General features: G+C 42.5%; 2 protein-coding genes across 6 annotated transcripts in view; one reads left to right on the forward strand and one right to left on the reverse strand.

Moving 5' to 3' along the window:
- The window catches only part of LOC111874279 (zinc transporter 9), a 97,179-nt gene that overhangs the window by 7,103 nt on the left and 75,009 nt on the right, over window positions 1-15,067 (forward strand). The gene's annotated exons all lie outside the window — the stretch shown is intronic.
- Window positions 1-15,067, reverse strand: part of LOC111874280 (proton-coupled amino acid transporter-like protein pathetic) — a 46,812-nt gene that overhangs the window by 1,689 nt on the left and 30,056 nt on the right. For all 5 annotated transcript variants that reach the window (XM_023869652.2, XM_033755397.1, XM_023869654.2 and 2 more), the window contains 3 exons: window positions 12,285-12,369; window positions 5,275-5,556; window positions 1,328-1,506 (listed from right to left, as the gene is read on the reverse strand). In XM_023869652.2, the coding sequence (XP_023725420.1) occupies window positions 1,328-1,506; window positions 5,275-5,556; window positions 12,285-12,369 (546 nt within the window). The remainder of the gene's footprint in view (window positions 1-1,327; window positions 1,507-5,274; window positions 5,557-12,284; window positions 12,370-15,067) is intronic.

The following is a 15,067-nucleotide window of genomic DNA, read 5'->3' on the forward strand; positions in this document are numbered from 1 at the left end:
CTCAGATATATTTTAGACATAAGATATATACATACAAAATACAGGAGTTCTTATGTACAGAAGTACATATACATATAGTGACATGTTGAGCTCTGAATGACGCCCCTCCCCCTCCACCCTCCGCCAGCCGTGATGCGCCGAGCGAAGCCGAAGCGAGCCGATGTTAGCCGAGTCCTAGCATCCTGGTCGCTAGGCAACGCAAGTCAACGCGGTGACGTCACCGAGGGATATCGCGGTTACTAGGCAGCCGTCAACAACTCCGGACAGCGTGGCTAGCAACAAGGCACCAGGCGACGACTGTCCGATCGAGGCTACATAAGGAGCAGCGAAGGCTATTCACAGTCAGTTGAAACATAACAGCCGCGTGTGCGATAACCGGTGATAACCAGTCATATCTGGAGTGTGTAATTCGGGGAGACTTGTATAGCTCCCGCATTATTAGTACGTGAAGACTCTCGAAGAGAGTGTTAAGAGATTTTGTTCTAGGGTTTGTAAAGTGTGGAAACCCGCAACTGTGTGATAAGTAATTGTAGCCGTTACTTGTAGATTGTTGAATAAACCAATTAACGATCTCTGCGGCGTCTTCAGTAACGAAACACGTTACAATATATAAGGGATGAATGTAATGATGGAAGACTGAGAAAATATCTTGATAAAAATATATTATTTCATAAAATTTCACAGTAACACGTACATGAAACTTATTCGCAAATGTAGCAATTTCTTTTTAAATAAATGTTTAACTTAGGATAAGATATATTACAATATACACATGAAGTATTCTATGCCTATTATGGATTAATCGCGTTATAAATTCTTGTTATATACAGGGTGATTCATGATTACGGGCACGATAATCAAATGATTGTGTGAATAAAGGAATATATCCTGTATTCTTCTGTCATATTTTGAAGGTTTCAAGGAGTTATGGCAGTCTGAATATAAGGTAAATACACGTACGTACTGTCTCGTCAGCTGTTCTCAATTTCATGGAAAATGCTGGTTTAGAAGAACTTCTTGAAATATTCATTTTGGTCATAAATAAGTGGTAGAAATCCATTAAGTGTAACTAGTGTTATAGAGGTGAGAAAAACGTTTGTTTTTATATGTTTCGGCCATTACTGGCCATCATCAGAAGCCACAGCCAACGCAACAAAGAAACTATGTTGTTCGACCGTAGGTTGTTGCTTTAGTATCCTGCCACTTCGTAGCCCTTCGATCCAAAATTTCCCTCAACACTCTGTTCTCAAACACCCTCAGTCTATGTTCCTCCCTTAATAGCAGAGACCAAGTTTCACACACACATAAATCCACAGGAAAAACTTACATTTCTGAATCCGGCAGATTCAAAGTGACGCTCCCTTTCACGATGGCTCCATACTTGAGGTATCCAAACAAACCGATGACACCGTACAGCAACACCACGATGAACATGGCGATATTGAGGATTCCTATCTTGCCGATAAAATGGTTAGGATTTTTCATCGAATTCTCCAGAGGCATTACCTACAAAAAATACACGTTCTTTATCTTCTTTATTAATTGGCTGATCATTAATATACTTAGTTAGTTATTAGAGAGGGTGGGTTTCCCCATGCACTTAGACCGGTATTGGTCCATTGTGCTTCCCTCTATGATATTCTACCAGTCTCTTTACCCTACCGATATTGGTGCTTACCATCAGTCCCGACCGAGCCAGCGAGTTCGCCTCTACTGGCTTGGCGGTGTCCATAATGCTTCCCCCATCTATTGGAGGCGTTAGAGACTACTGTTGGGCGGGAAATGTCCTGAATTTGGCTCAGTGACCTCCTTTGGAGATATGAGGTTCTTTTACGTGCCGTAAAGCTACGACACGGGACCCACGGCTTAAAGTCCCCCCCCCCCGCAGGTCTTGTTCCCTGAATTTTTCCGCCCTTAAAAATTCCACGACCTCCGCCGGGTTTTTGAACCCGCGTACCACGAGTCATGAGGTGGGAACGTTACCTCTAGACTACGGAGACCGCTTTTAATTTACTTAATAAATATGTTATAATTACTAAGTTTAGTGAAGGAGATGATAAAATAATCTTGAATCATATTCGACATTCTTGTTAAGCTTTCGATAGTAACGTATTTGAAGGAAACGTTTCAGTATCTTGTGGACTAACAGCAGAGCAGCGACAAATATGTCTATCTTTATATCATTTAAGCCATCCATAGAGACATTTCTGTGCTAACCAGCTCCGTTTTCAAGGTTGAGAATTTTATGACGAAATTTGTGAAGTCAGCTCTCTCTAATCACATCGCAAGGTTTAGAATTAACTTAAATGATAATAAAAACAGTTAACATCGATTTCATCACCAGTGTTTGGAAATATGAGCTGGCTTTGAAATTTATAGACCACAACTGACTTTCTATTCATGAATCTTTTAGCGGAGTGTTGGAACTTCTTTCACTGTTTTACATTTATTTCAATAAATGTAAAATTTTCCTTGGTAACGAGACCATGGAGGCCCTTAGAGTTGTGAGACTTCGAGGCTGCCACATTCTCTAGAAAATCGACTCACAGGTGGCGGTGAATTTGTCAGCCTTACGCGCCGGCCACACATTAACCCCCAGGAAGATTCCTGGTACTCATTTCTGTTAGAGGCTGAGTCGACCCCAGGGATATTGTGCGGCTGGTAGGATTAGGTCAATTGAAAATTCCAGTGATCTCATAGGGAATCGAACCCCGTGACCTTCCGGCTTGAAGCATAGTGTCTCATGACCCTGTGCTTAACTAATTAATCACTGCCATGAAGACGTATGGGGTAGTGGAAGTTTTCTTGACCTCGGCACTAGTTGTTTAGTGTACAGCTTGAAGCACCGGCCGCTTATCCATTGGGGAAAGAGCCCCCGGTTCCCATTCGATAGAAGACTGGGTGGTTCCCAGAACCTCTCCGGACGCTCGCTCTGACTGAGCTATCCCGGCTCCTCATTTATTTCAGTAGAACATGCAAGAATATGATCTTTGTATGAACTGCGCTCTGGGGGAATGGAAGCGACACACTATTTTGCTTAAACAAGTTTAACTTGTCTAAAGGTCCTCAGTTAATTATCGTCTACTTATACTTAATTGAGGTAACGTTCCCACCTCATGATCCGTAGTACGCGGGTTCAAATACCCGGCGGAGGTCGTCGAATTTTTAAGGGCGGAAAAATTCAGGGAACAAGTCCTCCGGGAGGGACTTTAAGCCGTGGGTCCCGTGTCGTAGCTTTACGGCACGTAAAAGAACCTCATATCTCCAAAGGAGGTCACTGAGCCAAATTAACGGACGTTTCCCGCCCAACAGCATTCTCTAATAACTCTGGTAGATGGGGTAAGCATTATAGATACCTCTCAGCTAGTAGAGCCGGTCTCGCTGGCTGGGCGGGACTGGTGGTAAGCACCAGTACCGGTAGGATATAGAGACTGGTAGAAATCATAGAGGGAAGCATGGACCAATACAGGTCTCAGTACATTAGGAAACCCACCCTCTCCAATAACTAACTAACTATACTTAATTTTATTCGTGTCTGCTGTATAGATGGTATGCATTTCATCTATCAGCCTTAGCACCTACCGACATATATCTATATTTATACATTCACTTATTCTTCCGTCTACATCTCTGACTAATCTCTTTCATCTCTGTCTCCCTCCCTCTTCTTTTGTCTATCTGTCTGTCTATCTATCTATCTATCTATCCATCTCTCTCTATCTAAAAATATTTATCTATTTACACCTATGAAGTATATAGCTTTACATGTTTATGTCTATCCAAAATTATATTTAGCTCTCACTCTCTTGTTTTAGATGTGTATGCATTTCCTTTTCTATTTGGACCAAAGAGAGATGAAGTGACAGGAGGTTGGAGAAAACTGCATAACGAGGAGCTTCATAACTTGTACTCTTCTCCAAGTATACTCAGAATGATCAAGTCAAGGAGGATGAGGTGGGCAGGTCATGTAGCACGAATGGGGGAGACGAGGAATGCGTATAGGATATTGGTGGGAAAGCCAGAAAGAAAGAGACCACAAGGAAGACCAAGGCGTAGGTGGGTGGACAATATTAGAATGAATCTTAGAGAGATAGGATGGGATGATATGGATTGGATAGATCTGGCTCAGGATAGGAACCAGTGGAGGGCTTTTGTGAACACGGTGATGAACCTTCGTGTTCCATAAAATGTTGGGAAATTCTTGAGTAGCTGTAGAATTGGCGGCTCCTCAAGAAGGGCTCTGCTCCATGAGTAAGTAAATATGCATTTCCTTTTCTTCATATATATCTGCCTAACTCCAGATTCACCCCACCCTACCCTAGTCATATGTTTATATTTTCACGGCTTATCTCTGACCGCTTACCTCCAACTTGTGCCGAGGTAAAGAAAACATGGACCCATGCGTCCACTCAGCTACACGTCTTCAGGGCGTAGTGCTTAAGTAATTAAACACAGGGACTACTTTACCTTTTACCTATTTCCTCTCTCTTCATGTCTGTCAGATTTTGCACAAGGGCAACTTACACGTTCTTAGAATTTTAGGTTAGGATCACTTTCCGCTCTCTATCTATCTACCTACCTATCGTTCTACGGCCCTTGCTGTCCTTGGCTGCTTTTTCAGTTTCTTAACATATACAGGGTTATTCATAAGTCCGTGAAACATTTTAGAAATTCATAACAAATAAACTATACATCGGATCATTGTAATTCTTACGCCGATAGAGAAGGAATCTCTCCAAGTCTCTTTTAAAGCGTCAATTGCCTGCTAATCTCAGGGATCTTCGCAACCGTATCACCTCTGCTGTGGCTCTGACCAACCGTGATATGCTGACACGGGTGTGGGACGAAATGGATTATGGCATAGATGTCTACCGTATCAGCAAAGCTGGACACATTTGAGCATCTGTGAACTATGTAAAATAAACTTGGTGAGTTTATCTCCATTTCAGTCTAATAAAATTTGGTATCCTTTGCGTAGTTTATTTATTGTAAATTTTCAAAATATACCACTCACTTATGAATAACCCTGTACATAATCTGTAGGACTCCTTGAACGAGGGATCAGCCAGTCACAAAGCCTCTACCTACACACAGAATAAACGCGCACACATCCATGCCTTAAGTGGGATTCGAACCCACAATCCCAGGGTTTGAGTGAACGAAAACGGTTCATGCTTTAGACCGCGCGTCCACTGTGATCGGCTTTCCGCCCTCTCTACCGGAAGCGGAAGGAAAGAGTGGACTTCGTGACCTCGAGCACGCCCCACCACTTACCACTCCTATGCCCTCCATGGCAAAGATGACTGTAGCGAAGAAGAGGGGCAGTTGCTCGACTTTGGCGATATGATCCAGATCACCGATGTCTAAACTGTCTTTGAATATGTAGTAGAGGGTGATGACAAAGCTGATGATGATAAATATATTCGCCAGCGCTGAGAATGGAACCAGGTACTTGAGATTCCTGATCAAACCGATAGGTATCAGAAAAACTAGTAACATGGGGATGTACATTCTTATATCCAGTACATCCGTGTGGTCCATGTAGTAGTCGCCCACCTGTGGAGTACAAGATGACTGTCAGTTTAATGAGTGTGAGTATAGACAGGGTTTGGAAGGGTAATTGGATTTATCGAACACTTACAGAATTTAACTACAAATAACTACGAAAGCCTCACTGAGTTACACACTCCAAAGTTCAGTGTAACCACAGCACACATATAATCTTCTCAGTTTGCTGAGTCTCCACCAGTCGTTGCCTGATGACGGATCTCAACAATGTCCTCTGCTTCCGTGCTCATATTCTTTCCGGCTGTCGACTGCCTCACAACTCACTCATTGCTCCAACTCTATTCTGTTGTCGATTAAATTGCCGTTGGCTTTCACCAGCATAATCGTGTCTAGCCTCAGTCTCCTGGAGATTCATAAGTAAGATATTTTTTCTCTCCTAGAAATTAACGTTGCTTATAATATATCGGCACGGACCGCACAGAAAACACCGTTCCTTTCTTGATGCTCCGATTTTTTCCGTGCAAATATTCTTGTCTGCGAAGCCGTTACACATTAACTGATGTTTTATTTTTTTATCTCGCGGTCGTTGCCTAGCAACGGGTCTTCATGCCACAGTATATTTTGGGGCACAACACAGTTTGAGAAGGCCGCCTTTTGAAAGTAAATTCCTGATATGCTGATTTGCGTTATCATCATAAATTTGGAATATTTTATCAGTAGTTTAACCTGTTTATAGGTCAATGGTTGCAATATGTACCACCTGCTTTAACACACTGAAACTCTGCATTATGCCAACAGAATATGGTTCTCCCAGTAAACGCCGACTGCTAATCTAACCAGCAATAGCCAGTTGGGCTTCTTTATGGAGACGCAATATGTTTCCTGTGAGGTAAGAATTAAATCTTTATATATTGTCACGTGTAAGGGATTAGCGTGACTAATAATAATGGTTCCGGAATTGATGATTGAGTTTGTTGGCACTTCTTTACAATTACAACCAATCATATCAGCTCACAATGAATGACTCTCTACGTTTGACTACGAGTAACTTCCACTGTGACGAATTACTAACGAAGAATTACTCCAAATTATTTCTTACTTCTCGTTTCTACTACTACTGCCTTGAAAGACGTCTGTCTGACGAATCTGTTATTTTTTGTTCCATCCGTTGCCACGAAACGTATGTCAACCCCGTGGCAACGCTTTGATTTATACAAGCGTTTCGTTGCTACGACGATACGCGCTTTTAGCGAGCCGTTGTCTAGTAATGTACTATTCCGTCACAATATTATTTAGAAAAAAATCAGTCTTAAAAGAATAACGTAATTGTCAGTAACTCAGACTATATACAGAAGAAACTAGCATCTTCCTGATGATAACGTAAAGGTCTAGGGCACTACGTGTCGGTGCCACTCGTGTATGTTTTAGGCATACTTACTCATGGAGCTGAGCCCTTCTGGAGGAGCCGCCAATTCTGCAGCTACTCAAGAATTTCCCAGCATTTTATGGAACCCGAAAGTTCATTACCGTGTTCACAAGAGCCCTCCACTGGTCCCTATCCTAAGCCAGATAAATCCAATCCATACTATCCCATCCTATCTCTCTAAGATCTATTCTAATATTGTCCAGCTACCTACGCCTTGGTCTTCCCAATGATCTCTTTCCTTCTGTCTTTCCCAGCAATATCCTATACGCATTCCTCGTCTTCCCCATTCGTGCTACATGCCCTTCCCACATCATCCTCCTTGACTTGATCATTCTAATTATATGTTTTAGGCATAGGATACAAAATATTGCTTCGTAGTGAATCCAAAGGCCATGAACGTGCAAGCTTACTAACGAAATAAGCTCCGTGCTTTTTACAGTAAGCACATTGACCGTCGCTTCGGAATCGAGAACTGTTAATACAACAGAAAAATGATGACGTGGAACGATCCGAGTATTTCCACGGAAGGACTGAGTAAATCCACGACGTCAGTCGGGACATCTGATGTGCCGACCGAAATTTGATTCGAGTACATCCAGCATAGAGGGTTACCCTTACGCTAACGTGCTTGATATACGTACGCATAATTTCTCAGTACCCTTCTTTCTGGTATTTGAGGGTGGGGGTAATTACGGCGTTGCCGGTAGCTAGACCATAGAGCGATAAGTTGCAGGATGGTAGATGGATGGTGAATTGTAAAGGAGTTTGTAAAAAGTGATCATGACATTATTAAAGTGGTTGGTTTCTAATGCAGTCCTTTTTAACAATTAAGTCTTTTGTACTTTTGAACTCATATATTGCAATTAATTTTATATTCCGACACAAGTTGGGAGAGTTAAGTTATCCAATTATACAACTTGAATCAGCTGGGTTAAGTGATTTCAAGTTGTTCCCATTCTTTTCCGCCAGATGTTTCCATAGTCATGCGACCGCGGGTGCTATAGAACGCTATTGCTATTTCAGCCTGTTCAGTAACCACTGAAATTAATGCTTCCTCATTTCAGCTACAAATTTGTTATGGCAAAAACTAGAGCCGTACCGCTCCTTTGTCAGCAGGTACTTTTCTTCATATCTCGTTAAATATCCACTACATACCATACAAGAAGTTCTGGGAAGAAATAATTGCCTAATTTCCTTTGACTACAAATTAAATACATTACATTGCCGCCGGAAAGTGTTTACTGAGCCATTTCTTAGCAAGAGCCCTCTGTTTCAACTCCACTGTTCCTCTATAAAGAGTCATGGAACAGTGTTCCCTTCTGAAGAATCCTCGTCCCAAGCAGCATAGAGGAGTCCTGTCATTTATTTTTCTTCGAGGGGCATGCCTGTGGCATCTGTGATCGCCCGCGAGAAGGGCACCGCTCCCTCCTTAAGGCCGCCCCTCTCGAACAGGCATATAAAATTTTTTAGGAGACGAGGCACTGTCACACATACAGCAAGAGAAGCTTATTTTTTATTTTTTCGAAAAAATGTAAGTCAATAAAAAATAAAAGCTTCGGATTCAAATGAAATATATATATTTTTTGTAAATAATTTTTATGTGACGAACCATTTTCTTTTTAAATCGATAATATTCGAACAGAGATTCAACTGTTGTGTGTGTTGTATTAATACATTTCTTGCTAAAGTTTTCTGGTATCGCACTAGGTCAGAGTAATGGGCACAAAATAATATCCTGTTCCTTTTCTCATAATATATTGATTCACAGGTGTTTTAGAACAGAGATACGTGACCTTCTTCAATTTCCTGCTCATTTCCTCAATATTCTGCAGGTGGGAATAAAACTACTTTGTATGTACACAGGGAACTTGTCACTGCAGCAAAACGTACTACGCTAGTTGTGAATGAGAATGACGTCATTAGCGTGCCACGTCATAGAGTTGATCAGGGGTGGGAAAAACTAGGTATAAGAATAAATTACATGGTCACAAACATACATAGACACGTCTATATGTCTAGGACCCTGCAACCCTTGTGGGCCTTGGCCGCTTTTTCAGTTACTTAATATAGTACATACAGTCGGTAGGACTCTTTGTACGGGGGATCAGCCGCTACCTACACACAGACATCCATTCCTCTAGTGGGATTCAAAGCCACGATCTCAGTGTTCGAGCGAACAAAGATGGTTCATGCCTTAGACCGCGCGGCCACCGTGATCGGCTGCATAGACAAATGCTTGGATAGAAATTCGCAGCCAAAAAATTACTCTAAGAGACTACGGGCATAGTGTAGTGTTTAATTGGCGTTTGTTCTTAATCCCATATTTTACAGCTTTGTTTGATGATTTTCATCAATAATGAGATTCCCATTTTTGGTTTAATAACGTATGGTTAATTTAAAAAATTTAAGTTAATGATTTTATCTTTTAATCTCACGCTAGTGATCTCCGAAATTTGCATTTTATGTAGCCGGAGAATAAATGTTGAACAACATATAAATTTTAGCTGAAGTGAATTCTGGGCTCATGTTGTTACACCATGAGATTCTGGGCGATATTGTCAGCATTTCACAGGTATATGCTGCCTCAGTTTCATGATAGAATTGCGTAGGTTGGTGAGTTGCCGTGTGGGACTTTTTTTTTTAAAGCAACTGTGGAGTGGGGATAGAGTGAAGATTGGTGCCGCATACAGACGTGCCTTTTTTAATGGCCAAGGAAAGCGGCCTCCGTAGTCTAGGGGTAACATTCCCACCTCATAACTCAAGGTACGCGGGTTCAAACCCGGCGGAGGTCGTGGAATTTTTAAGGGGGGAAAAATTCAGGGAACAAGTCCTCCGGGAGGGACTTTAAGCCGTGGGTCCCGTGTCCCTAGAAGACCTCTGAGCAAATTTAGGCGAGTTTCCCGCCCAAGTAGTTTCCAATGCCTCTGGTAGATGGGGGAATTATCGAGCTACCGAGGGCCGACCTCGTTGGCTGAACGGAGCTGATAGCACGCAGCAGTACCGATAGGGTATGGCGACTGGTAGAATGTCAAAGGGGGACGTACAATAGACTATTAGTCGCGGTGCATGGGGAAACCCACCCCCTCCAATAATAATAATAATAATAATAAGGGCCAAGGAATGCATCTCCATAACCCTACTCCTTTTCAAAGCAGAATGTTGTATATACAGATCCGTATGCCCTGAAAACAGAGACCGCATATACTTCTGAATCTTGGGCTACATCACCCACAACCAAACTGTACAACAACCTAAGACAATATATATGTGTGCTCCTAAACCCTGTTACACGTCGCTTGTTTTCGCTTCTTATTCACTATCATTTTCTTTAATTCGCTTAGTGGGTGGGTGGAGTCCAACTGGGTCCACTCGGCACGGCGGCCATTAATTGGCCTATTGTAGCCTGCCCCGGGTGATTATGATGATGGAGAATTTGGTGGAATGAAGATTGGTAGGGTAAACCGAAGTACTCGGAGAAAACCCGCCCCATCTCCACTTTGTGCACCACAAATCCCACTTGATCAGACCCGGTATCGAACCCAGGCCGCCGCGATGGGAAGCCAGCGACTAACCGCTTGAGCTATGGCGCGGCCCTCTATAGAGATACAATCCCAATGGTAACAATGCAAGAACTTTGTTAACCCTTGTTACTATGCTTATGATCCCGAGCCATCCCTTTACAAAGATTACTTCGCTCAGAAGAACTTAAGAATGGTACATTCAAGACTTCCAATTATGGCCAAGGAAGACGTGTTAAGAAACACATTAACTCCAGTCGCGCCATGTAGGGAAACTACAGACGTCAAGCCACTCAGTAAATCGCTTCGTGTTCCATGTCAGAAGTTTTCGGCCTCACGTGATCCACGACCTCTGAAATATCAGTGGGGTTTCCCCGATGTCTGGTTTAGCCCACCCGCCACTCGAAAGAGAACACATCTACAGCGGCTTAGGCAGAAGCGTCACTATTATGAACCTACTGTAATATGACTTGCTTCATCCTGGTCACGAACCAAATTGTTTCTAGATTTTAACAAAAATTTTTAAACAATACTTGTAAATAGACTTATTACAATAATTTTTAAATATTTTTAATAAATTCATAAACATATTTGTAATTGAAGAAAGCAGTCTTCTGGGATTTGGCACCGTGTATATGTGGTGTTAACCGACGTTTCGGAGGAACGTATCGCCTCCATCTTCAGGGTAGAAGAAAAAATATAAGAAATCTGCAAGCGAGGAGACCTTTAGAACCGGTAAAAGCAGACTTTGTCAGACAGATTTCTTATATTTTTTCTTCTACCCTGAAGATGGAGGCGATACGTTCCTCCGAAACGTCGGTTAACACCACATATACACGGTGCCAAATCCCAGAAGACTGCTTTCTTCATAGTCACCGCCGTGAAAGCCTCAAATCTTACATCTTTGTAATTGTTAAAGGGTAATATTTTATTATCATGTCATTGTAATAGTAGTGTATTTATATATTGATAATGACCAATTACATTTTAATAGTAGTTTCTTTATATATTGGTATGTTCTTCTGAAGATGGTCGCTACGACCGAAACATGTAAAGGATGAAAGATTAAAAAAGAACAAAACATTTATATATCAGACTGGACGGCGTTAATAATCCTTTATACTACTGGAATATATTTTCTACCCGCGCCTACCCCTATTTCCAGGCCTGTCGGTGATGAACTTCAAGGTTCCATAAGAGCTAGAGTTTTCATAAAGTCATGACGTCAACAAAATTCGAGTCGCATGGTTAGAATTACAGATCAGAGGTTCCGGGTTCGATTCCCGGTGCTACAAGATTTCTTTAGAAGTTGTGGGTCTGAAACGGGGTCCACTCAGCCTCGTGAGGATAATTAAGGAGCTATTTCAAGGAAACAGCGGATCCGGTCTAGAAAACCGAGATTACCGGACGTGGGGTTCCGTTGCCCTGACCACGTGACACCCTCTATATGCAAAAGTTGGCACTAACAAGCGGCGGTCGTTCGATCGGTATAGTTCGCTTGCGGACTACAGACCACGGAGGTTGTTTGTTGTATTATACATGCGAAAACCACGGATCGTTGTAGCGCGGAAGGCACACAGTTCCCTACGAATTTCAACGAACCTGGTGATGGCCAAGTAGGATGAAACATTTAGTGCAGTGATGGATTTTAAAAATAATTTAATTTTAAATCTTGATATTGTTACATGGTGGACGGTAAATAAAACAATAAAAATTATTATTTCATTTCTTTCTGACAGCATAAATCGTGAATTACAGCATCACTGTAGATTTTACATTGAAATTGGGGCTGAGAAATACAAATTTCTACGTCTGCAGACGATGCAGCTTACCTGTTTAATGGATGACGCCACGAAGACAACATACACGCAGAGAGCGCTGTAGTACGTCGCCAGTAAGGCCCCATCCACGAATTTCCTGGGAAAGAAAATAATTCACATACAGATCTGCACTCTGATGGCTGTTCCTACAAGAGATGAACGCAATAGAAATACAAAACAAACAAACAGCTCGAATGTCTCAAAGAAATAGGCCCATAATTTTCTTCAAGCATTCATATATAATTCAAGTAGGTCTGGTGTAAATGAAGAAATAAATGTACAGAAAAACTTGGCTTTAGTCCGCAAGCGAATTATATCGACCGAGCGACCGCCACTTGTCGCCGAAGTTAGTGCCAACTTTAGCGGATAGAGGGTGTCGTGTGGTCAGCGCAACGAACCCCACGGCCGTTAATTTTGGTTTTCTAGACCGGAGCCGCTATTTCCTTGAAATAGCTCCTCAGTTATCTTCATGAGGCTGAGTGGACCCCGTTCCAGACCCACTACTTTACAGGAAATCTGGTAGCGCCGGGAATCGAACCCGGGACGACTGGAGCTGTAGCCAGGAACTCTATCCACTGGACAACAGAGGCGGTCAATAAATATACAGACCCATTCCTATCCTACGTGACTGCACGATGTCACGTATCAGAAGAGAATATTCAACTGAAATTAATGTCTCCATTAAATGAACCTCAAGAACATGAAGTCTCTAAATTTGCACAGAATAAGTAAAAATAAATTTATCGTTCATTGGAAAGTTAGCAGATTATATTGTCACATGTAGGGGAGTACGCGTGACAAAATTAACGAGTTATGTTTCAGATGATTGGATTTATTGGCACTTCGCTTACAATCACTCTTAATTACAATTAATACAGTGTTATCGATGATTTACACAATTTACATTTTACCGTTGAACAAGCATTAGGATTTTCAATTTCCACTAGTCGTTTTCTGGCAACGGATCTCAACACAGAAACTATCACTTCAAATCACTATGAAGTCTTAGTGTTTTCAATCACTTTGTACTCCTCTGTCCTAATCTGTATTCAACTAATCTTCACAGTTCACTAAGGACATGCTCCATTCTCGTCCTTACACTCTCAACTATTGTTAGCTTCTAAATTTACTTTTCCTATAAGCACTCAGCACAAACCCCACGGAAGATACAGTCCGTATGGTTGATGACGTCAGAGCGTTGCATAGCACTGTCCGATACGCAGAAGTGTGTTTACCGAGCCGTTGCTTAGAAACGGATTACATAACCCCATTGTTCTGTTGTTGAGTGCGTGTATTACTTACCAACGGCTGTTTCTATGGCTCAGCAGTTTCCTATGGAGTAAATACGCCACAATGCTCCCTCCTTAAGTCTGTTCGTCCCAGACAGTCTAACGGTGTAAAACCTTTCATTCCTTTCCGGGGACTGTGTTTTTAACGTCTTCCTACAAGTTGTTCATTTTTCTTCGCGATGTCCATTCTTCGAGCGCTCCCACGTCTCCCTCCTTAAGGCCGCTCGTCCCTAGCGGCTCACTGTTAATGTGCCAGTGGATCCCGAAGTATCACCATCAACCAAAGGTTTCTTTCTCTCTCTTTTCCACGGTGGGCCATAAGCCCTGGAGTGACCGGTGCTCCCACATATCCGGCTCTTCTTCCGCTAACACCGCTAATAAGTTTTTCTTCCGTTTTGGAAGGGGCCGACCCCTCAACTTTCAACATATTTCCGGTATTCCTACGCCGGTGGAGAATGTTGCGGCCATTGCCTTCTAACAATGTCCCCTGTAAGAAATATTGTAGCATGTACATCCGTTGTTGAGTAATGATTTTGTAAACAATGGCCGTTACAAGTTAATGGCCGGAACAGATTTCTAACACTCACCAAATAACTAACTGGGAAGTGGTGTTCTCTACACGGTCCATGTGACACCTACGTGACGTAACAACAGAAGGTTTGTTGGGAGAGGTGTTTTCTGTGTGGTCTGCGCCGAGGTGTGTTAATCAGAACAAGTCTAGAATTTAGCTAGTAGTGAGACAGTCGCCGGCCAGTAAGGATCTGAACACGGAAGTTGAGGAAGCTACGCGTTGGAGGTCTTTACCAGGCAAAGACTGGTGAAGAAATGGCAGTGTGCTGTAGCGAAGAGCAGAACGTGTGAATTAGCGATAGCACTATAGCTACTTGTAGTTATGATCTGTAACGGTTCAATAAATCCTATTATCAATCAAAACTCCGTGTACAGTTACGCACAGAGGGGACAGTACAATGTGGCCTGGTCCTAGAATGTGAAGAGACATGAACAAGTGGAGGTATATTTCATAAATTCCACTTCTTACTGAAGAAGTTGCTTCAAACTTAGCGTCCCAGGATGTGAAGCGGCCGGGGCGTGAACCTGACCATTCACCTGCTTCTAGTTCCGATGTCAATAATGATGGAGCTGTACTTCCACTCCCTCATGCGTTTACATGGCATGATCTTTAACTAATTAAACACGGGGGTAACTTTACCTTAACCATAATGATCACTGGCCGGTCACGGTAGCCGAGCGGCCTAAGGCATGTACTGTCTTCGCTCGCTTGGAAGCCGGGATCGTGGGTTCGGATCTGTTTCCTGTGAGGTACGAACTGAATTCTTATATATTATTCTTATACACTGCCGGGCACGGTAGCCGAGCGGCCTAAGGCATGTACTGTCTTCGCTCGCTCAGAAGCCGGGATCGTGGGTTCGGATCTGTTTCCTGTGAGGTACGAACTGAATTCTTATATATTATTCTTATACACTGGCCGGTCACGGTAGCCGAGCG

This window comes from Cryptotermes secundus, unplaced genomic scaffold (assembly GCF_002891405.2).
Source record: "Cryptotermes secundus unplaced genomic scaffold, Csec_1.0 scaffold1806, whole genome shotgun sequence".
Taxonomy (NCBI): domain Eukaryota; kingdom Metazoa; phylum Arthropoda; class Insecta; order Blattodea; family Kalotermitidae; genus Cryptotermes; species Cryptotermes secundus.